The following is a 24,627-nucleotide window of genomic DNA, read 5'->3' as shown; positions in this document are numbered from 1 at the left end:
CTGCTTCTTGTTGGGTTCCTAGACTAGAGTGCCAAGAACATGCGACCCTTTCTCCTTTCTGACCTTATTTTGCTTGTTCCACTTCGGGATTTCTAAAGTGAAAAGGTCTGGTGCTTTCGGAGGCGTGCCGACAATCTTGCTCTGGGGCTCAAACTGGCGGGCTGGTGCCCTTTGCCAAGCCCTCCCCTACCAAATCTGTTTTGTCTCCTGCTGGGCTGAGTCACATAGAATAGATAGATAGTTTATCAGCACATGTCCTCCAGATCATATTATCTGCTTACAAATATAGCCTGTTAGCGCACAGGCCCGGGAGGCTCCGGGAAGCGCGGCCCTTCCACTGCGGGTGTTGCTCGCGGGTGTAAACAGCCTTGAAGCCGGATCGGCCCTGCGGCCAGACCGCAGACTGTCTGCGCCACCCGCACCAGGGAGGTGAGTGGCGGCCGGTCTCTGTGGCGGCGGCAGAGGGATGTTAGAGGAGCAGGTGGGTGGGCTGTCCTGCTGCGAGGGGAGAGGCGTGTACCCTGCTGGATGGTTGCCGGTGGCCGCGCGCTTAGTGGCTCCGGTCTCCCCGGTGCACGGTGAGCTCAGCCAGATTGCTGAGGGGACATCATCCCCCCAAACACTGCGGAGGTAGTCATCCATGTCTATTTTAGTTCAAAAACTAAAATTGAGTTGGGCACTGGGAGAGCGAATGGGGCTCGTAGGTGCCATCCGTGGGGCCCATCCGTGGGGCTGCTCCCGTGGCAGGGTCCCCACGAACCCTGCTCCTGGATGATGGGTTACTCTGAGCGCACTGCCCTAATGTCCAAGGCTGAGCTCAATCTGCTCCAAAGTTCTGTCCAGGAGTGATAAATCAAATTTGTTTGTGTCTTTTTCAGGGCTTTGAGAAGTATGATTGACACCTGATGGGAGCGGGGGTGGGGAGGCCGGGCAGTCTTTCCTTCCGGAAAGCTTCTCCCGCCCTCTGGCAGGGGGCGCGGAAGGGGTGGGGCGAGGGTGAAAAGTGATCCCAGGAGATTTAAGCAGCCCTGATGTGCCCACTGCTCTGCCGGGGTCTACCTACCAATCTCGTCTTGAAACTCACTAACCACGCAGGGTGAGAAAGCCCTGGATGGATGCCTATGGACCTTTAGGCTTTTATCGTACATTTGATTACTAAAGGTCTGTTATAATTTCTTTTCTTTAAATAATTGACCTTCCTGGTGCTAGACACCATCTAAAGCATTGAACTCAAATGATCACAGTTAGCTCTCTCACTAATTCTGTGAGCTGATGCTGTTGTTCCATTGTGTCCACATCAGAACGGGGAGGACAAGTCCTCAGGGACAGGCGACCAATAAGCCAGAGGCAGAATTCCAACCCAGGCAGTCTGACTCAGACTTGGTCTTCTTAATCCCATCTGTTCCCTGGCCTCCCCTGGCTTGAAACTCTAGTTTAACAAATTACCATCAAAATAATCTGGTGTTTTTTGGGGAAATTTGGATCCTGTAGCATAAAAGTTCATTCAATTCAGAATGTGGCTGCATTGTTTTGACTCTACTGACCTCACTTGGGTGTCATGTCCTGTCCCCCGCCCCCTTCGCCCTGCCTGTCACTTACTCCACTGTTTCACTTTTTCTTTTTTCTTTTTTGGTATTGAGGATTGAACTCAGGGGCATACGACCACTGAGCCACATCCCCAGCCCTATTTTAATAGTATTTTATTTAGAGACGGGTCTTTAGTACCTCCCCGTTGCTGAGGCTGGCTTTGAACTCGTGATCCTCCTGCCTCAGCCTCCTGAGCAGCTGGGATTACAAACGTGCGCTTCAGTGTCCAGCGCACTGTTTCTATGAGGAGCACATTCTGCCATCCAACTCTGGGGTCCAGGCAGTGGCTGTGTGTGAGGGAATGGAATTTGTGAGTTACACAAGCTCCTCTTATGGTCCCTGTTACACCTTGGTGTCCCTAGCAATTCCTGGAGGCTACAGTCATTCTCTTGAGCTCAGCCAGGCTGTTGACGGGGTCTTCTCCATATGCAGGACACCCCTGAAAGGATGCTGTCGAAGGGCTGGAGCTGCTCAGCCTGAGGGAAGTGGGGAGAGGTGCTGAGGGCACCAAGGGACAGGTGGGTGGGGAGGTGCCTGGTTCAGGTGAACCCTGGTACCTGCTTTGTCTCCCTCCCTTCCTTTCTTTGCTCTTTTCTCTTTCTCAGCTTCACATAGGGAGCACCAAAAAAAATGGTAGACTTGGTTGAGTCTCCTGTCAGACTCCCCCAGATTTTTCCTGTGCTGTCTGAGGTGCTAGCCTGACACCCACTCCGCACCCTTCCCCCCTGCAGCCCAGTCTGTCATTGGACAGAAAGCCTCCCCCTTCCCCTGGCATATGACCTCTGAGTGAAGATCACAGATCTGGTGCCAGGGGACATATTTTTCCAGTCATGCCCTCTGGCTCCAGAGTGCAGATGGCTCTGTAGGCAATTCTGATATAACTCAACTGGGGAGGTGGGCAGGAAAGTCCTTCAACCAAACTTGTATGGATGGCCCTTTCCCCTTCCTGCTGGGTCTCTCTGGACCTCTCCTGTCCCCCACCACAGGGCATTGCTCTTCTGGCTCCTGCAGCAGTTGGTTCAGCCTCTGATGTCTAATCAGCATTTGGAGCTGAAATATTCCCTAGTGCACATATTCTCCCTAGATTGGGAACTTGGTCCTGTGGATGGACCTGCGCTCGTCTTTCTGCATTGACATACATGTCAGTTACTGAGGGTTCCCAGGAATGGAAGGACAGAAACACACACCAAGTCACTGGCTCAGTGCATGTGTCTCTGTACTGAGGTTCAGAAACAGGAGCCTGGCATCTGCAGCCCTTGTAGGGCTCAAGCCTCCCTCCCCTCCTGGTCTTCCTATCTGCTGCTGGGTGATCTGCTTGGTGTTGACAGGGGACTCCTGTCAGTGAGCTGTGGTTTTTCTATGGTTTGGTTCATGGACAGATAAAACGTAACAACACCCACAAAAATCAAATAATTTGCATTAAGTTCTGTGAAGTAAATAAATAACAGATGGAGAAAATAAGAGGAGACTCTCTCCTTGAAATGGGGAGGCCGGGAAGGCCAGACTGAGGAGAGATCCCCAAAGTTTAGAGGGTGTGTGGAGGAAGCCATGTGTGTAGGGAAGGGTGTGGGGAAGGGCATCCGAAGCTGAGGGGACCTTGTAAACAGGGAGGAATGGAGGAAGTGTGGGGAGGACCAGCACTTCCAGCGCCTGTCTACCTGCCAGCTGCGCCTTGTGCAGACTGAGCCCCGTGCTGGTTGCCATCTACACACTGGAGACTGTTGTTGGCAACTGCCAGGCAACGAACAATGAAATCTCAGCTCAGGAGTTGGGACTTAGGAGGTGACCTTGCCTCCAGCCAGCTGTCCAACTTGATTGAGATGCCTGGAGGGGAGATCACATGGTCACCTACCTGGAGGTCAATGGGGCAGAGGGTGGGAACTGACAGCAGCAGACATCCTCCAACCCCCTCCCCACCTCTCTGCCCACCAGGTCTGCCAAGGCTTTCCCCACAGGGCTCACTGCCCCTGTCCTGAGAATGTCTCTAGCAGGTGGCAATTGGCGGTCACATGTCTAGAACTGGAGTCCTGAGAGTGTGGAACAAACCGTCATTGCTGTTTCCCTCTGCAGCCCTTTTGATGCTTCTCCTCAGAACAGGTTTTCTGGCTGGAGGACTGAAAAAGGGAGGTCCAGGAATCTGGAAAGCATCAGAGAGAAAACGGAGCCAGGAAAAAGCAATTTTGTAAGGTTGTTTATGAACTCCTGGGCTGCTCATGAACCTGAACAGGAAGCAGGTCACCGCCCACATTCCAGACTGGTCACTGGATGGTGCACACGGAATTTAGCTGAGTGCATTGCCAAGACTGAAAGTGAAGGGACATGGGAATCACAGGAGGCAGATTGGAATTGTGCCTTCACTCAAGTATATTCATTTATTTGGTACCGGAGGCTGAACCCAGGGATGCTTAACCACTGAGTCACGTCCCAACCCTTTTTGTTTTAAGACAAAATTAAATTGCTGTGGTTGGCTTTGAACTTGGGATCCTCCTGCTTCGGCTTCCCAAAAGCCTTTTTTCTTATGGAGGTTTAATATAACTAAGGAGTTACATCTACTATTCTACTGAAGAGACTATGTCTGTGTGTGCGCATGTGTTTGTGTGTGCTGTGATTAATTCATTTAACTTATCGTATAGTATATGACAATCTGATGGAAAGATTAGATGCATATACCAGAAAGTTCCATAGAGTGTGGAGCCATGGGGCTTGGAGAATGCCCGAGGGGCTTTGGGAAGCCAGCTGAGGTGTAGGGGACAGATGTGATGCCCTAGAGGAGCTGGCTTAGGGTGAGTGTTGAATTATGACTTGTGTACAAAGAGTATTAACTGATCATAAGAAACTGCCATTCTGGAAGTCCTAGGGCATGCCATCATTATTTAAGGCAGGCAATTTCATTCATATTTCATTTTTAAAGTTCACGTTAAAATTATTTTCTTCTGTGTGCCTGACATATGTATTTTTTTTTTTCAAATAGGTAATTTCATGCTGCCACAATGGGACATAAAGTGGTGGTGTTTGACATTTCTGTTGTCAGAGCCTTGTGGGAAACTCGTGTCAAGAAGCACAAAGCTTGGCAGAAGAAGGAGGCGGAAAGGCTCGAGAAAAGCGCCTTGGAAAAGTATGTGTTTTTGTGCCTGTTGTTCTTGCTTGTTTAGTGAATGACTTTCAGGCAGGCCACTGTCGCCTTGGAGGAAGATGCTTTTCCTCTGGGATTTCTCCCTGTCTGCAATACTTTCCTCGTTGAACTTCAGAACCCTGATGCTGTTGCTGAACACATGCACACTCAGCTTCTTAACAGAAACACCCATAATTGCAAGAACCTACATATAATCCAAGCACCATGTTAGACCAGGGGAGACAGGGATGCCCTGGCCATTCCTCTACTGCCAAATGCCATAGACGGTGCTTAGCCAGCCTTCACTGAGCTCACTCACGTAGCTCTCTGATGCTCTCGGCTCTAGCTATGTCTACTGGTGCCCCTGGGGCATCTAGCTCTCTGTCATGCCTCACCTGTTGAGCTGGATCTAGGTAAGATTCATTTGGCACATTTACTTAAATTGAAGTGATGCAATCGGATGAACTTTCATATAAACTCCTAAAGTATGAGTCAAAGAAAATTATGGACACAAAAACTAAGTTGAGTTAGTGTTTTGGAAAAAGTGCATTCATGGAAGATATGAATTTATGGTGTTGTAGGGACAGATGAGGCAAGGCACCGAAGATAGCAGGAAACAGTTTTATTTGGCTGTAGCCAGGTTCAGAGGGCACAGCTTTTGCTGTAATCAATCAGTCCCCTGAACCCTTAGTTCAGGTGGTTTCAGAATTTTATACCCAGCATGTAAGGGGAGGGGCTCAGAAGTTCACAGTCTGCAGAAGTTCACATAAAAGCAGCTTTTTCTGTCACTGTTTTGGGCAAGTTAACCATTCAAGGTAAACACTTGAGAAGGGGAGAGCTTCTTCTCCCCTTTCTTTCCTCCCCCTGCCAGCTGTTACCGTGGAGCCCAATTTGTATCTTCTCTTATCTTAAAAATGTAGACATCTCTGTGAAGCCCAGCTCAAGGCCAGAGGCCTTGTTTACACATTTCTACAAACTACTATACTGGATACAAGTTTGTGAAAAACCAGTAAGGGGGTGTCCAGCACCTGGAGTGTTGATTTCTTCCGGCCGGTGGCCAAGTAAAACAGGGCGACATGAAAATAGGAAGTTTATCCACGTTGAACTCTTTTGCAGTCAATCCCAAAATCAGCCATGGTGAAGATTTCTGGAGAATCCCATTTAAGACTTTTCTGTGAAGGAAGGGGGTGCCACTACAATGGTAGATTATATAGTGCCAATTAGCAGCGTACAAGATTGATAAATGTATGAGAAGGCGAAAGGTGACTTTGCATATGTGTATAACTTTTATTCTGTGAAGAAATCCAAACCAGAACTCTCGGATGAGGCACTGTGGGTGTGGTTAAGGTGAAATGAGATTCTGATTGGTTGACTAGTTCTCAAAGAAGTCCAGACTCACATCTAGTTGGCAAATGGTGGTATATTTGTCCTCCTTAAGTAAGTGACAAAAGGTATAAACACCTCTACACAGTTCACACAGGTAGGATTGACTCTGAATTAGGCTCAGTGTCATTTGGTTTGTGCTGTGCCTCATTTCAATCTAAGACAAAAACCTTCTTGGGGATTTTTAGGCTTTTCCAGCTCAAGGTAAGAAGAGCAGCCCCGAAGTTGGTGGGGCAGGTGAAGAGGAACATGGTGTAGGAGTGTGGAGGGAAATGGGATGTTCAAGAAAGAAATTTTTAGTTTCACAGAACCTTTAGCAACGGTGGAAATAAATTTCTCTTCTTTATAGTTGTATTTGTGTTTCTATAATATAATTCATGATTGTTAGTACTATTTGAAAGTTAACTTAGTTTTTTCTTAGAGTCTGTTTCCTGTACAGAAATTAATATATTAAAAACACTGATAAACAGGGCGCGGGGGTGCACACCTGTAATCCCAGTGGCTCTGGAGGCTAAGGCAGGAGGATCTCAAGTTCAAAGCCAGCCTCAGCAGTGGTGCTTTGCAACTCAGTGAGACCCTGTCCCTAAATAAAATTCAAAATAGGGCTGGGGATGTGGTTCAGTGGTTAGTGCCCCTGAGTTCAGTCCCCAGTATCAAAAAACAAAAACAAACAAAAACCCCCAAAACACAACAACAATAAACTGATGAATGCCTGATCGTAAAAGGCAATTAACTTGTTAGCTTAAATTTACTAAAATATGTAAAATCCTCCAACTTGTTCTGCTACTTCTCTTCAGAGTATTTATTTCATTTTATACTGCTGTATTTGTCTCATGAATTACATATCAACTCTTAAAAGTTGTAGAGATAAAGTACAGAAAACCACTCCATCTAAATGAAACTTAATCATTTAGAGGGAGAAATAAAAGAGCTATTGCCAGGTTCTGAGTGAAGAATTTTTTAGCCAATGAGGGCATTTGCCAGCGGGGCTTGGATCGTGGGCTCATTTCCTAAGGAAAAAAATATTTCAATACACATTTATTGATTTAATGAGTAGAGCTTGCTGGATGCAGGGGCCATAATCCCAGACACTTGGCTGGCTGAAGCAGGAGGATTGAAAATTCGAGGGAAACCTCAGCAACTTGGCCAGGCCTTGTCACAACATAAAAAATTAAAAGAACCACATCCCCAGCCCTATTTTACATTTTATTTTATTTAGATTGTTGGTGCTCAGTGGTAGAGCACCCCTGGGTTTAATCTCCAGTATCAAAAATTTAAAAATAAACAAATAAATAAAAATTAGTAGAACACTCTAATGGCATTTGTTTTGTAAATTTATCTCAAATTTGAAGTTCTATGAAAATTAATTCTGGAGAAGATTTCAGATTCAATTATATGGGTGATAAAGCATAAACTTAATGACATTTTATTTATTTTAATTACTCAAGGAAGAGAATGGAAATTTAAGAAATAGTTTATATTCTCATCGTGACTTTTCTTTCATTAGGTTTCAGAAGCAATAAGACAAAACATTTCAAAAAGAAACACAAAGTGTATTTGGTATATAATCCATTCTGAATGGGGTTTGTCTAATTTCCCTTTCTCCATTTGCATTGGCTATACAAAATCTGTGAAATATTTATATCAATTTGCAATTAGTGACATAGGAAAGATGTATTATATAGGGCTTAACAGCCGCCATCTCATTCCATTGCCAAAATTTACCTTAAAGTTCGGTTTAACACAACAGACACTAGTATGGCAATATGTAAATCAATGGATGTGTAACTGATGTGATTCTGCAATCTGTATATGGGGTAAAAATGGGAGTTCATAACCCACTTGAATCAAAGTGTGAAATATGATATATCAAGAAATTTGTAATGTTTTGAACAACCAACAATAAAAAAATTAAAAATAAAATAAAAATAAAAAAAAAAAGTTCGGTTTAAGAAACAAGGCAAGAAAAGTTAGAGACATGAATCGAGAAGAGTTCTGTGAATACAGCAATTTACAGTGGTGGTGCTATTGGTCATTAACATTTTGGAGGGATCACTTTTTTTTTTTGTATTGGGAATTGAACCCAGTGCTTAACCATTGAGCCACATTCCCAGCCATTTTTTTTTTTTTTTTTTTGGTGGTGCTGGGAATTGAACTCAGGGCTTTGTGCATGCAAGGCAAGCACTCTACCAACTAAGCTCTATCCCCAGCCCACCAGCCATTTTTTGTATAATATTTAGAAGCAGGGTGTCGCTGAGGGCCTTGCTGAATTGCTGAGGCTGGCTTTGAACTTGTGATCTTTCTACCTCAGCCTCCTAAACTGCTGGGATTATAGGCATGAACCACTGCTCCAGGCCCAAATTGCTTCTCAAGACTGTGGTGGCCATTCCCCCAGAGAGTGACTGTGGCCTCTGCTCCTGTTTCAGGATAAAGGAGGAGTGGAACTTCGTTGCCGAGTGCAGGAGGAAGGGCATCCCCCAGGCTCAGTACTGTAAGAATGGCTTCATAGACACCAGCGTGAGGCTTCTGGAGAAGATCGAGAGGAACTCGCTCTCCAGGCCGAGCTTACTTGCCAAGGACAAAGGCAAGCAGAGCAACCCATTTGTGTTTGAACTTTCGGGGGAGCACTGGAAGGTGAGTGCAGCCCACTGTCTGCAGGAAGTGGGAGTAACCTGAGCCCCAGGCCTTGGCCTTTAGACAGCTTTCCAGTGGGTAAGCAGGAGCCCATTACCTGCTGTGGACTGGGTTTGCCCATCTTTTCCTCTGAGAAATGGCAGCATAGAAAAGAACAGCAGGATCCTCTTGGACCTCTCTAAGGCTGGGCAGCTGGGACCTTGTGGCCCTCCCTAGGTCAGCATAGTCCATATTTAAAAATTTTTTTTTTTTTTTTTTAGTACTAGAGATTGAACCTCATGGTGCTTAACCACTGTTCCACATCCCCAGCTCCCCCAGTTTTAAAAAATTATTTATGTATTTATTTTACAGCAGAGTACATTTTGACATATTGTACACAAAAGGAGCACAGTTTCTCATTCCTCTGGTTGTACATGGTTCAGGTTCATTTGGCTTGTGTAATCATACATGTGTATAGGGAAATAATGTCTGTCTCCTTCTACTGTCCTTCCCATCCCCTGACTCCCTCTGTACAATCCAAAGTTCCTTCATTCTTCCCTTATCCCCACCCCCCTTGTCCCTGCCTCCACCAAATGTTTTCTGATAAACTGATGTCCCTGGATCAGCATCAGTTTATCAGAAAACATTTGGTCTTTGGTTTTTTTGGGATTGGCTTATTTCACTTAGCATGATATTCTCTAGTTCCATCCATTTACCTGTAAATGCCATAATTTCATTTTTCTTTAAGACTGAGTAATATTCCATTGTGTATAGGTACCACATTTTCTTTATCCATTCATCCATTGAAGGACATCTAGTTTGGTTCCATAGTTTCGCTATTGTGAATTGAGCTGCTATAAATATTGATGTGACTGTGTCATTGTAGTATGTTGATTTTAAGTCCTTTGGGTATAAGCAGAGGAGTGGGATAGCTGGGTCAAATGGTGGTTCCATTCCAAGTTTTCTGAGGTATCTCCATAGTGCTTTCCACAGTGGTTGTACAAATTTGCAGTCCCACCAACAATGTGTGAATGTACCTTTTCCTCCACATCCTCACCAACACTTATTATTGCTTGTATTCTTCATAATTGTCCCCAGCACTTTTTATTTAGACAAGGGTCTCTCTGTGTTGCTTAGGACCTTGCTAAGTTGCTGAGACTTTGACTTTGACTTTGTGATCCTCCAGCCTCAGCCTCCTGGGTGGCTGGGATTACAGGCCTTGTGCCACCGTGCCCAGCATCGCTTTTTGTTCTTTAAATAAGAACTGGTTTCAGGGGCTTTGTGCACACCGAGGACTGGTTCTGATCTACGTCTTTCATTCTCTTAGGAGCTGCCCGACTCGTTGAAGGAGCAGACACACCTGAAAGAATGGCACATTTGCAATACCCTGATTCAAATCATTCCTACATACATTGAGCTGTTTCAAGCAATGAGAATTCTGGATCTGCCAAAAAACCAAATCTCATGTCTTCCAGCTGAAATTGGTATGTGTAGCAGGAAACTCCAGCGCTCTTGTCTGTGGTAAGCAGGAAGCTATTGGGCAGGTGACACTGTGCTAATACTGGGTTTCCTCCTCTAAGTGCTTAAGTATGTCACTTAAGTATGTCATTGGGCTATTCCAGGGGTCTCAGAGCTTTGTGTTCACAGTGTCCCCATGGGCTTCCGTGCTGTGATCTCACCTGCACCACTAAGCTCATAGAGATGTTGGCCAATTGCTCAGAAGGTAGAGGTCTCATAAGTGAACAGAGATTTGCTTAGGAAACTTTTGTTTATCTTCTTTTAGTTTTAGAAATACAAATGTACAGAATTGTGGTTATTGTATAAAGAATTTAAATGTATTTTTTCGATATAAATTTAGTTTAGATGATGATGATGATGATGATTCTGGGAATTGAACCCAGGGGTGCTTTACCACTGAGCTACATCCCTGGGCTCTTTTATTTTATTTTTTTCTTTTGAGACAGAAATCTTGCTAAGTTATTGAGGGTCTCACTAAGTTGCTGTGACTGGCCTCCAAGTTGCAATCTTCCTGCCTCAGCCTCCATTGTCATTGGGATTACAGGCATGTGCCACGTGTCCGGCATTATTGTGTCTTTTTGATAGGTTAGAATTTTATAATTCTCAATAATTTCATTGCTCAGTTGCATTATCTTCAAATGAAGACAACAGTGATCATTTTTGCCCATCTTTCTCCTGGCGTGTGAGAAGCAAAGGTCTCGGGGCTACACTCTCACAATCCACACTGTAGGCCCAGTGAAGTGACATGGTCACCTGAAAATTTGTTGGAAACGAAGACAGAATGGGTCAGAGGTGGCTTTTCAGGCCTCTGGTGTTTGCACATACCTTACCAGGTGTGTCAAGACCACAAGGCCCCTGAACACCCTCTTACCCAGCCTGATCTCAGGATTATTTATGCTGCTGCTAACTTTGAAGGATGAGGTGACGTCTCCCCCAGAGAGCAGGCTTGCTGTCTGCTTGCTGTAAAAGCCCTGTGTTTCCTGAGCTTGGTGTTCTTTAGTGTTACGTGTGCAGAATCTTCCTGGGTCATCTGTATCACCCTGGGTGGGCTTGATTATAAAGGGAACCCACGTGCGTGTGCTGTCTCTTCTACTAGTGATCCACAAAGCAGGGGAATAGTGTGAAGTCAAAGTCAAGACAAGGCAAGATCAATGCCTCTATTCCTTACCTGGTTTCTGGAAAGGCAGACAGGAGCTTAGAAGTTTTAGTGCTGAAAAGTTCTAACTTTGACATAAAGGGCCGTTTATCTCCTGCCCCTTCATCTTATAGATTGGAGAAAGCAAGTTCTAGGGAGGTCAGATGACTTGGCCACCATCACTCAGCTTTTGACTTGAGGACTTCTTGAGAGCCTAGTCCAGAGGCCAGATTTTACTATTTCCAGCTCATTTGGGGTCAGGCTCACAGTGCTTATTAGTGACTTAATATAGTTCTTTTTTTTTTTTTTTTGGTGGTGGTAGGGCACTTATCCACTGAGCCACATCCCCACCCCTTTTTAATTGATTTATTTTGAGACAGTTGCCCAGGATGCCCTGGATCCTCCTGCCTCAGCCTCCTGTCTCTGGGATTACAGGCGGGTGCCAACAAGCCTGGCTTGCTTTTGTTCTTAAAGACCCTGAAGGACTGACTCACGGGAGCTTATTTTTTTCTGATGCCAGGTCGTTTGAAGAACCTGAAAGAACTCAATGTGAGTTTCAACCATCTGAAGAGCATTCCTCCAGAACTAGGGGACTGTGAAAATCTAGAAAGACTGGACTGTTCTGGAAATCTGGAATTAATGGAGCTCCCATTTGAAGTAAGATGCAAACATTTCTGCTTTATGATTTAAATTTCATTCAGTTCTCCATAGGAATGGTCCATGGTGTGGGCAAGAATATTTAGAAGATAAAATCCATCACATTTTTCTGACATTTCAATTACTTTATGCCCATAATCATAACATCTTTAAAAATGTTATGAAACTAACCCAGGGCCTACATTTAAGTTTAGAAATGCTATTTTCACACAAGCTATTTTAATTTTATGCCTATTTAATATCTGATGCCTGTCGTCTCTGATGCAGATCCTGATTTATTTCTCCACCACGGCTAAACTGCAGATAAATCCAGGGGTAAAACAATTTTTCATATGCTCCTAGCTGAACTTGTAGATGTCTAGAATTGTCATAGGATTCAAGAAATGTACAGAATTTTAAAAAAGATTCATTTATTTCTTTTGGTCTGTGTTCAGGGAGAAATGATTTTGAATAATTTTTTGATAAAATGGAGAAGATAAAAGTATACAGGTTTTAATTGTCAAATAAAACTCAATGAGTTTCCTGTGCTGAAACGGTGAAAGGGTCATACAATTCTGCCAGTGAGGAATGGGCTAAAAATGATTATTACTAGTGAGGTCCTGACAGCCCAGCCACCCAGGAAGCGTGTTATTTCCTTTCCTGGGTGGGAGGACGTGGCTGCTTCTGCTGTTAGTACCCATCTCAGTCCAGACAATGTCTGATGCGTGTCCCTGTGAGGGTGCAGAGTTTTGGATTCCCTGCACAGATCTGCTTATCCTCTAGTCTTCCCCAATCCAGGAATGGCTCATTCTTCACTTGGATGTTCTGGCTAAGTACATCAATTCATCCTTGATCTCTCTTGCTCCCATGAGCCATGTATAATCTAAACAAATCCCGTCCAGCCGATCCTTCAGAGTATATCATGTCTGACCACTGCTCATTCATAACCTTTCCCCTAGCACCCTGATCCACCCCAGAGCTGTCTATCATCTGGACTGGGGCAATACCCTGGTAGGCTGCTGTCTCCACCCCTTCTTCTACTCCCCACCCCCCTTCATTGAGGTATGATGTACATGTCATAAAATTTACCCATCCTAAGTGTATAGTTCACCATGATTCAGTTTTAGGATATTTCCTTCACCTATCCCCAAATTTTCCTTTTGCCTACTTGCTATTATTCCCTGCTCTGCCCTCAGCAGTAGGCAACCACAAATCTGTTCATATTTCTGTGAAGCTTATCTTTTCTGGAAATTTCCTAGAAATGGAAATCATGCTGTAGTTTTCTGAGTCTGACTTCTTTCCCTTAGCATGATATTTTTGAAGTTCTTCATTCATGTTATAGCACATATGGATTGAGGGAAGGGTCTAGATTTTGTTTTGTTCCCACCCCTCCTTTTTTTATTTATGAAAGTAGAAGCTCCCTGAGGGCAACCACAGTGCGTCGTTTATCTTGGAAACCCAGGAAAAGATCCATAGGAGATGCTTCAAAATACATACTGGATTGGTCTGCTTTGCATCGATTCCTGGAGATGCCTTTGAAAAAGAAATGTCAATCTAAAAATTATCAATCGAACTTAATTCCCACTCTTATAACGGTAATTAGAATATTTTGTTATTCCTTTCTAGCTAAGTAATTTGAAGCAAGTTACATTTGTAGATATCTCAGCAAACAAGTTTTCCAGTGTCCCGATCTGTGTCCTGAGGATGTCTAATTTGCAGTGGCTGGATATCAGCAACAATAACCTGAATGACCTGCCACAAGATATAGACAGGTAGCTACTTGCCTGCCGAAGGTGAGGTATATGAATCAGTTACTAACGCCTTAACGCTGTGAACATTGTTAAGATGCATGACACTTGAATATGCTTTGAATCAATTAATTAATCATTTAATCAATCAATCAATTAATTTTTCAGAGTGTATTGCTCCTAGGAAATTATAGAATAAAACAATTTCTAATTGGCATCACACATGTATATGGATACATGCATTTGAGTACCTCTTCACTGTCTTGGCGAACTGTAATTTGCTTCATTCTTTCATAAAACAACACCATTACCTTTCCATTACTCCATAGAAGTAGAAAATGATTACATATAAAATAGAAACCTATCACTCTATATTTAGAATATTAGTGAGGACAATATTTATTATTTTCATTTACTGATTTTTTTATATACAATCTTTCAAACAACCAGTATGCTTGTTTTCAAACTGTATCCTTGTAGTTATTTCATGTTCACAAAATAATTATTATACTAAAATATATAAGACTGATTGATTGATCGATTAATTTCACCAATATTATCAGGCTCCCATGAGTGGGCTGTGTTTAAAGTGCTAAATGGAACACAATCTCTGGCCTCCTGAATCTACAATCTTATTTTTCAAGAGACAGAAGTAAGCTCTTAGGACAGAGGCCAGCAATGGCTGGGGCCTGAGTGCCACCCCAGATGACATTTCCTACTCCTGTACATACAATGTGTAGAATGCTGTCTATGGCATGAGAAGACAGAGCTCAGAGAATTTTTGATGAGAATAACTGGGGACAGTCTAAGTTTGAAACATGAGAGGAACTTTGTGAAATATTTGTGGGATTAGTCACGACTTTGCAAATGAATGAAAGAAAAATCCAGGCAACAGGATTTCTGGACAAATGGAGGGAGGGTCAGTGAGTTAGAATAAAATGGAAAACAGTTAAATATATTTGGAAAATATTTTGCTCATTTCCTTTTCACTCTGCGGTTGTCTTTCCATTTTAGTGTGAGAATATAATGGTGGGAGAAGAGTAACCATGCTTCTAAACTGTGCGAAAGGAAATCTGTTTCCAAAATCTGTTTGTTCTCATTCTAACACTCGTGTGATTTCTTTCCTGTGCTTTGTTGGCCCTTGGAAATCCAGGAGACACGGAGAGGAAGGGATATACTGTTTTTTGAGGCCCCATGGTGACCTACTGTGAATTGTACAATGTATTTATCCTGCTTTTTATTCATTTATTTTTTGGGTACCAGGGATTGAACCCAGGGGTGCTTTACCACTGAGCCACATCTCCAGTCCTTTTTCATATTTTATTTAGACACAGGGTCTCACTGAGTGGCTCAGGCCTTGCTAAGTTGCTGAGGTTGGCTTTGAACTTGTGATCCTCCTGCTTTAGCCTCCCAAGCAGCTGGGATTACAGGGGTGCACTACCATGCCCAGCTACCTTGCTGCTTTATCTGTGTCTTCCACTGGTGATTAAGTCAGCAAAAACTTAAAAAAAACAAATCATGTTATCTGGTGTGGTTTTATTTATTTATTTATTTAAAATGTAAAGTTTAGCTTGTTCTCATATCCATCACATAGATGGAATCCGCTCAGTAGGGGTTGCCTTCTGGAATCTGTAATTGGCTAGGAGGCCAAGCCCTTGTGTTCTGATCCTGTCTACTTCTCCTCAGGCTGGAAGAACTGCAGAGCTTTCTCTTGTATAAGAACAAGTTGACCTACCTCCCGTACTGCATGCTGAACCTCAAGAAGCTCACCTTGCTGGTCGTCAGTGGGGACCATTTGGTGGAGCTCCCAACTGCCCTTTGTGACTCCTCCACGCCATTGAAGTGAGTAGACCAGAGATCCTGGTAGACACAGTCAGACACAGGGAGAGAGCAAAGAGTCTCCAGAGCCTGGGAGCCTGTCTCCAGAACCAGATTAGATGGTTCTCCTCCCTAGAGAACCTGATCCCAGTTTGCTTTTCACTGGATTTGGAAGTTTGGTGCACATGGCATGAGAAGATAGAGCTCAGGGAACCAGGGAACAGGATTTCTGGACAAATGCTACTTGCTGATTGAAGGCATTGGGAAACGGATGCCAGGAGCCTCCTGTTGCTCAGCACAGACACGGCTGTTGTCCCTGCGGGGTCTAGCCACTGTTCACGAAACCCTCCCTGGGTGCCTTGTCCTTTTGATTCCCTAAACGAACCCATAAACCACCCCAAGCTAAGATAAATCATCCATGCAAATGTGATACAAACAGACTGGGATCTGGGGGAGACATAGTCTTTCTTATCCTGGTCGTGGAAGCCCCAGCTCCATCATTCCCTCAAATGACTCTGAGATACCTGGTGTGACTCCCTGGAGCACATCCTGCCAAAATTTGGAGCTGAGGGGTTTCCCCTATCACTTCTACCCTGAGACCATTTTGGAGCCTTAGCAGCTTGGAGCCTTTCCCGAACCTTCACCCGGGGAAGCTCTGGCGAGAACCACCTTCTCTCTGTGTCCAGAGACCCATCTTCTGTGAAGGCCACAGGTTCTCTCTCACTGGTAAATGCTCACTATCAAGTAGAGTTAAGTCTTCCTTATCTCTCTGTCACTGCAGTAAGACATGTGGCAAACAAATACAGAGGTTTAACTACTAGGAAGTGAGAGACCCGTTTCATGTCTGTGTAAATGCAAGATTAGTAGAGGTACAAGACATTCCCCACCTGTTCCCTTCTATTCCTTCCCCTGGAATAGGTCTTCCAGGGTCCTCCTCCACTATGTTAGGAATGTTGTTTGGGGAGAAGATCACTGGTGAGACAGGTAGGAGGATCCAACCCATTTGGGCACCAGGGAACAGTCTTGGCAACTTTGCATCCGAGAGAAGTCAGGGTAAAACCATCGCATCACTGAAATAACTTCCAATAGTGTAGTTGTAGGATTTGGCAATCTCAGAATAATGGATGAAAGCTCTTTGAATTGACGAATGTTCAATAAAAAGATTAGATACAGGCTGGGCATGGTGGCACACACCTATAATCCCAGCAATTTGGGAGGTTGATAAAGGAGCATTGCTGAGGCTGGCTTTGAACTTGTGATCCTCCTGTCTCAGCCTCCCGAGCTGCTGGGATTATAGGTGTGAATCACTGCTCTCTGCAAAGGTTGGCTTCTAACGTTAGGAATTTTTTGCTTAAACATGAACAGTTGGAAATGTGGTATTTTCCATGCTTTCTTGAATAGATTCATAAGTCTGATGGATAATCCTATTGATAAGGCCCAGGGTCAAGATGGTGATGAGATAATGGAAAGTGAACAGGAACGGCAACATTTTGATAAAGAATTTATGAAAGCCTATATTGAGGATCTTAAAGAAAGAGGTGAGTTGCTCATATTTAAAATTATCTAAAACAAATATGAAGAATTCCACTGATCATACAATATATTTATTAACATAAATCATATTGACAAAAAGTTCATTGATGAGGGAGTCAGGTTACTCTGTAACCATTTACTCCTCACCAAAGAACCCAAATGATAAATTTCCTTAAAAATCATCCTTGAATGATGGGCACATCATCAAGTACTGGGCAGAGAGGCTGAGAAACATACACTCGAGATGTAAGGGCTCTATTATTAACTATTTGTGGGTTTTAAACTAAATCATATTTGCAAAACAACATTCTATGCTAATGGGAAAATAAATGATTCCATTTCAAAAGTCTGCTTACATTTTTGGAAAAAGTTATATCATCTAAATCAATAAATACCTGTGTAAAGAACACAAAAAGAGCCAGGCACGGTGGTGCATGCCTGTAATCCCAGTGGCTCAGGAGATTGAAGTAGGAGGATGGTGAGTTCAAAGCCAGCCTCAGCAATGGTGAGGAGCTAAGCAACTCAGTGAAACTCTTGTCTCTAAATAAAATACAAAACAGGGCTGGGGATGAAGCTCAGTGATTGAATGTCCCTGAGTTCAATCCTCACTACCCACCCCCCACCAAACAACAACAACAAAACAAACTCACACAAGGAAAAATGCAAGATGCCTAATAATCACTGCTTAATTTTCCAGTTCTTTAATAGTCCAGGTGCAAGCCTCACAGAATTTAGGGAGGAGTTTGTGTGGACTCCACTGCCTTTGGGGATGGGCACTGTGGGCAGGTTGCCCTAGCCCCCCTCAGGAGACACCATGAATGTGAGCACTCTTCCCCCTCATTAGCAGGTGTCTGAATAATTAGTCATTCATACACTCAGAGATTTCATTGACATTAATGAAAAATGCCATTTATTTGGCAAACTAAAAAACTTTAACAAAATGAAGATAATTTCTATTGCTACCTCTAATCTATTTCTATTGCTACCTCTAATCTGGCTCTTCCTAATCTCAAGTGCTGAATTATTCTGAAATAAAGTAGAAATTTATGCAAAATATGAAACCTAAGCCCAGCACAATGGTGCACACCAGTAATCCCAGTGATTCAGGAGACTGGAGAGGGATGATTCCAAATTTGAGGCCAGATTCTGCTGGTGAGCCCTGTCACTAAAAAAAAAAAATTATATATATATATATATATATATATATATATATATATATATATATATATATATATATAGGCTGGACCAGGCTGGGGTTGTATCTCAGTGCACATGTGAGGCAGTAGGTTCAATCCTCAGCACCACATTAAAATAAATAAAATAAAGGTATTGTATCTATCTACAGCTGGACAAAAAGGGGTGTGGGGGGTGGTGATACTGGGGGTGTGGCTCAGTGGTTAAGGGCCTGTGGGTTCAATCCCTGGTACCAAAACAAAACAAAAAAACTTTATTGTTATCTTTATTATTACTTTATTCATTTTTTATATTTAGTGCTATTATGTAAAAATACAAGAAAGAACTAGAGGATATGGATATGAAGTTTTGAATCTATGAGAATAGAAATAATAATTCACTTCTAAAGTCAATCAGTTAAAACTTATTTATTATTCAGTAGTTATTAATAGTGACAAAAATATAGAAATGTATTTACTTAAATGAAATACCTTATTTATGGGGCTGGGGATGTGGCCCAAGCGGTAGTGCGCTCGCCTGGCATGCGTGCAGCCCAGGTTCGATCCTCAGCACCACATACAAACAAAGATGTTGTGCCCGCCGATAACTAAAAAATAAATATTAAAAAAAATTTTCTCTCTCTACCTCTCTCTCTCTTTAAAAAAAAAAAAAGAAATACCTAATTTATGAAAGATACTTGTTTTTTAAAATTACCTTTAGTGATGATGAGTTTTGATCCATTCACTTATTTCTGAACAATTGTAATAATTTGATCCTTTGTAAATATATTCATATTAGGTTGAATCAAATGATATTGCTAATATTCAGCTAGCTTTGACCTACGGAAATGGCAATTTCTTTTTCTTTTCTTTTTTTTTTTTTTTTGGTGGTGCTGGGGATTGAACCCAGGGCCTTTTGCATGTGAAGCAAGCACTCTGTTGACTGAGTTATATCCCCCCAACCCAAGAAATGGCAATTTCTTAAAGTCCAGTTAGATATGGTAATGTGTGTGCTTTGAATTTTTAAAAATTCTTTTGCATTCATTCATTCGTTTATTTTGGTACCAGGGATTTGATCTAGGGGTACTTAACCACTGAGCTACATCCTCAGCCCTTTTTAATATTTTATTTAGAGATAGGGTCTCCCTGAGTTACTTTGAGCCTTGCTAAGTTGCTAGAGTGGCTTTGAACTTGAAATCTTCCTGCCTCAGCCTCCCAAGCTGCTGGGATTACAGGCATGTGCCACCGCACCCCAACTGTTTGCTTTTCTTTATCTCAGTCTTCCCTTTTTTCTCTCCTTCCCCATCAGTCATAGAATCCATGTCTATCAGCAGAAAACACTAGAGTCTGCCAGTCCACCTGGACCTACAACCTCTGTGGTCTGAGGTTGATGAGGAGCTTGAAGCCCTCACTGTTCCTTGAACTCTAGAGGACCTTACACTGGAGTTTGGACTCTGGCTCTGTGGTGGGGTCTGCACAGGAGCATTTCTAACAAGCTCCCGGGTCGTGTTGGTGCCTTCGGTCTGAGACAACCCACATTTCTGAGAACCATTGGTACAGAACATCCTTGGACAAAATTTCGCTGTGAAGACCGAGGGATGGGGCAGTAACTAGTGGAAAGAGCAAGGCAGAGAGAAGGTGCACTTATTAAGGTCATGCTTGGATTAGGGATAGCCCAAATTTCTCTCATAAACCAGCCTTCCTTCCACCTGATACCTGTAGTCCCTGGTCTTTGCCCATCTATTTCGATTTTTATTATTTCAACTTTTATTATTATAGGGCTATATACTTTCTAAATCCTTGACACAGCTGTGTTAGTTGTTTGGAATGATTGCCAAGGACAAGATTTTTTTTTTTTTATATTTTATTTTTTAGTTTTTGACGGACACAACATCTTTGTTTGTATGTGGTGCTGAGGATCGAACCCAGGCCGCACGCATGCCAGGCGAGCGCGCTACCGCTTGAGCCACATCCCCAGCCCCAAGGACAAGATTTAATGATTTCATCTTACATGTAAACATTCCTAAGCTTGGCTACCCATTAGTGATGGTTAACTTAATGGTGATGGATTCATTATTCACCACTTAGACATTATCTATGCTTAAAATATTAAGTAGCAATAATAATAAAAGGGTGAATGACTAATGAAGTATTTATTTATTTTTCTCCTCATAGAATCTGTGCCCAGCTATACCACCAAGGTATCTTTTAGCCTTCAACTTTAACATCATCCATCAGAAGACTGCAAAATCTCACCATCCTGTGGAGCTTTACAACTTTGTGCATAGGTCATGTCACATAGAAATCATGGCTTGTGTTTTAGGACAAAGTCTATTAACCACTGTCATAGTCATTAAGAAAAATAATTTTCAAATTTCAAGTATATGAATATCTTCCTCTATGGGCTCAAGAATTGATAAATTAGTTTATATATTGGTATTTATAGGTTCATTTGCATACAATTGTTTCTAAATAATGCACATTTAATATTATAGAAGGTTTTTTTGTAAAATTATAACTTAATGACCAAATTCTGACACTGAATGCATTGTTTTCAGAAATCAAGGGGTAAAGGATCGTGAAAAGAGCCTTCATATTGGACGAGTCAGATCATAGTTTTGTTATTTGAAAATGTTTAATACATTTTTTCTTTTACTGAGAGTAATTAACGTTCCTTGGATTTAAATGAACTGTTACTTCCATGATGTTTTAAATTATATTTTGGCAAGAATATTTGGAGCTCTGTTTTGGCTCTCAGAAGAGACCCAGGGTGTGACTTGGGCCTTAGGGGTGGGAAAGCTGCCCATGCACGGGGTTCCAGACACTCAGATGGGGTGTGGCTGTCCCTCAAGGAAGAAGTGTGAGCCCTGCTGGGGTGGAAAGTTTTGAATGGCCTGCCTGGACAGCAACCATCCTTTCCTGAGTGCCACCTTGGGGGTCCTGGGAGCTACCTGAGTACAGAAAGCAGAAGCAGTGCCCTCAGGGGGTCTTTCCTCCCAGGGGTCCACTTAGAGTCTGGAGACCAACTGCATACACTGCTGAGTTCATCCTGGGCAAGGCTTCCCTGTGGGTACTGCAGGAAAACGCCACCCACAGTGACCATGGCCCAGGAGGCCCATGGGACTGTATGTTATAGCATAAAAGGTGGGATTCACTTCAGGACTTTGTGATCTTAGGTCACATCACATGATTTGGATAAATCTTACAAAGTTCCTATTTTTATACAATTGTCTTAGATTAAGATAAACAAGATGTGACTGATTGTCTTGAAGAAATGCTTAACTAGCTTTTGTGATTAAGAAGGAAAATGTGCACACATTCACTTTTATGGTCTAGCCTGGTGATGTCCAATAGTAGCTTTCAGCAGTGAAAGAAATGTTCTGTATCTTTGTCATCTAGCACAGTAACTGCCAGACACAGGGTTCTTGAACACTTGAACAGTGGTTGATGTGATTCAAGGACTGTATTTTAAGTGGAATTTAATTCAAATAGCCACAAGTAGTTGCCCTATGTGACAACAAGGTATAGCCAATTGGAGGTTTTGGAAGTTAATCACTTTTCATTTCTGAAAGGTGATTTTTATTTTTCTTATCCGAAGAGCTAATCTGTTCTCAGAGGCATGCAGTTCAAAAAGGTTACTTTTAACACCCCAGGTTTTTGTTCAAGTCAATATTTTGAACAAGTTCAAATATTTAATCCTCATCAGATAGAAAATAAGCAGACCATTCTAAAACCACCTGGTAATGCTTCAATAAAGGGTTGTTCCAACTTGAAAACAAACTCTTGAGAAGTTTAAAAGATAAAAGGAGTAGGAAAATGAAAAACCGCTTTCATTAACACTTTAAAAATATAATCAAGATTATTGGTTGCACTACTTGAAAGATTTTGAAGTTTTATCTCATGCCATCTATAGCCAAATGGAAACTATAAGTGAAAAGGGGAGTGGGTTTTCACACAGAGAGGCTGTCTGTAATTTATATCATTTTATTTCATTCACTAAAACCAGTTGTCTCAGTGTCACATATAAATAAGTGAAAAAAACTGCATTTACATATATTTCATGTTATATAATACTCTGAAAAGAAGCATGTTATTTGAATATGTTTATTAAAATACTACTTAATTATATAAGTATAAAAATGCAGAAAGTTCCAAAAGTAGAAAGTGCTTCTTAGTGGAAATATCCTAGAGATTTAAAATAAAAAATTTTACATGATCCATATGGACCCATGTATTATTATTATTATTATTATAAATTATTATTATTATTTTCGGGGCTGGTGATTGAACCCAGGGCCTCACACATGCTTGGCAAGTGCTCTGCCATTGAGCTCCAGCCCCAGGCCTTTTAAAAAATTTAATTTTGAGATAGAGTCTTACTAAATTGCTAAGGCTGGCCTGTAACTTGCTATCCTCCTGCTTCAGCTTCCAGAGACAGCTGGGATTATAGGTATGCACCACCATGCCTGGCCGCTGATGCCTAATTTGGAAAAGTTATTTACATAATAGAATATTTGTAGGAACATTAAAGGAATGAGAGAAGAATAAAATATTTCTTAGAAGAAAGGTCTTCTGGTTTCAAAATGGACAACAACATCCATTTTTTTCTATGAAGGAAATGTAGGAGAGGAAAGATTTCCTTTCTCATCCATTGCTAGGTTCATGGCTGAGACTTTGATAACAAAAGACAAATTAACAAGAAAAACACATTTAATGTAAGTTTTACATGATACGGGAGCCTTCAGAAATGAAGATCCAGCGGGGTGCGGTGGCGCATGCCTGTAATCCCAGTGGCTCAGAAGGCTAAGGCAGGAGGATCATGAGTTCAAAGCCAGCCTCAGCAATTTAGCAAGACCCTAAATAACTCACTGAGACCCTGTCTCTAAATAAAATATAAAAAAAAGGGCTGGGGATGTGGCTTAGTGGTTAAGTGCCCCTAGGTTCAATCCCCAGTGCCCCACCTCCCAAAAAATGAAGATCCAAAGAAACAGGTAAGCTTTTTTTTTTTTTTTGTAAGTTTGATAAAGAAGTAGATAGTTGTAGAGACATGATTGGAGGACCAAAGGGAATGACTAGTGGTGATAGACTTGGGGAATTTAGCAAGGCCTGTTCAGAAGCTTCTTGGCATCTCTATTGTTGTGAAGAAGAGTTTTCCTTTTTTTTTTTGCATATGGTGGGGATACTCTGGGATAAGGATGTTATAAACTACTTCAGAGAGGAAAAGATTCTTTCCTGGCCTGCTGCAGGAGAAGAGTCCCCAAAGGTTCATGTGTTACGTGGCTTGGTCCTCATCTTGGCACTATTGAGAGGTGATGAAAACTTTTTTTTTTTTTTAACTGGGGATTGAACCCAGGGGTGCTTTCCCACTGACCTACATCTGCAGCTCTTTTTTTGTTTGTTTGTTTGTTTCTTTTCTTTTAAGTTTTGAGACAGGGTCTCACTAAGTTTTTTAGGGCCTCGCTGAGTTGCTGAGGCTGGCCTCTAACTTGCCATCCTCCTGCCTCAGCTTCTTGAGCCACAGGGAATACAGTCCAGTGTCACCGTGCCTGGCAGTGGGTCTCATTGAGAGGTCTTTGGGTCACTGGGGAATGTGTTCTTGAAGGATATTGTGGGACCCAGATCTTTCCCTCGCTCTCATTCTCTTCCTGGGCATCAGGGGAGTGGCTTTGCTGTCCATGTGCTGCTCTGATGATGTGCTGCCTTGCCACAGATCCTAAAGCGACAGGCCAACCAGCTATGGACTGAAACCTCCACAATTGACCCAAAATAACCCTTTCTATCCACAAATTGCTCTTCTCAGGTATTTCTTATGGTGTGCTAGAAAGGTGACCACTGCATAAATCAGGAGAGAAGTTACGCTCTGTAAGAGTTGAAGTGGAGTGGAGGTTCCAGAACTTTATTTATTCATTTTAGTTTAATTAACTCACCCCTTGCAGGGGTCTAGTCTTCCTAAAATATATGCCATGTCTGTGGAGAGTCCTTTGTGGCTCTTATGAATTAGCCTTTGCTGGATTTGTGTGCAGTCAAGAATGTTGGAACTGAAGGCACAACACAGAGCCCTGTTCTGCCAAGTCCTGTGCAGAATCCTCCAGGTCCTTGCCAAACGGTATTCCTTGCAGCACAGGCTTAGTATGTTTGGGTGGCAATGTAATTAGAGCCCCAAAGAATTCTAATTATTTGTTAGAGGAGTTATTTCAAAATTGCCAGTGAGAAGCACTTGGTATTTAAAATTGAAAAAAATAAAATTGTACAGAGCAAACACTTCTCTTCAAGCTGCTTTTTCCAATATTCATGAGGCTAAGAAAAATGTCCATCCTGTAAAGGGAAATATTAACCTCATGGAGTGAGCTGGAAGAGACTTCTGATTCTTTA

At 42.4% G+C, this 24,627-nt stretch overlaps 1 protein-coding gene across 1 annotated transcript; it reads left to right on the top strand.

Moving 5' to 3' along the window:
- Window positions 1-353: 353 nt before the first annotated feature.
- Window positions 354-22,294, top strand: Lrrc2 (leucine rich repeat containing 2). Its single transcript, XM_027932619.2, has 9 exons — window positions 354-429; window positions 4,559-4,702; window positions 8,509-8,716; window positions 10,023-10,179; window positions 11,869-12,005; window positions 13,611-13,756; window positions 15,419-15,574; window positions 16,952-17,088; window positions 20,431-22,294. The coding sequence occupies exons 2-9, from the start codon at window positions 4,578-4,580 to the stop codon at window positions 20,478-20,480; spliced, it is 1,116 nt and encodes a 371-aa protein (XP_027788420.1). The 5' UTR covers window positions 354-429; window positions 4,559-4,577; the 3' UTR covers window positions 20,481-22,294.
- Window positions 22,295-24,627: the final 2,333 nt, after the last annotated feature.

Source organism: Marmota flaviventris, chromosome 1 (genome assembly GCF_047511675.1).
Source record: "Marmota flaviventris isolate mMarFla1 chromosome 1, mMarFla1.hap1, whole genome shotgun sequence".
Taxonomy (NCBI): Eukaryota; Metazoa; Chordata; class Mammalia; order Rodentia; family Sciuridae; genus Marmota; species Marmota flaviventris.
Note: the sequence above shows the minus strand (reverse complement) of the source record. Positions and strands in the feature narration are given on the sequence as shown.

Coding starts and splice junctions, on each gene's coding strand:
- Lrrc2 (XM_027932619.2), top strand. CDS start 4,578: ATGGGACATAAAGTGGTGGTGTTTGACATTTCTGTTGTCAGAGCCTTG. Junction 15,575..16,951: donor GACTCCTCCACGCCATTGAA/GTGAGTAGACCA, acceptor TTTCTTGAATAG/ATTCATAAGTCTGATGGATA. Junction 17,089..20,430: donor TGAGGATCTTAAAGAAAGAG/GTGAGTTGCTCA, acceptor TTCTCCTCATAG/AATCTGTGCCCAGCTATACC.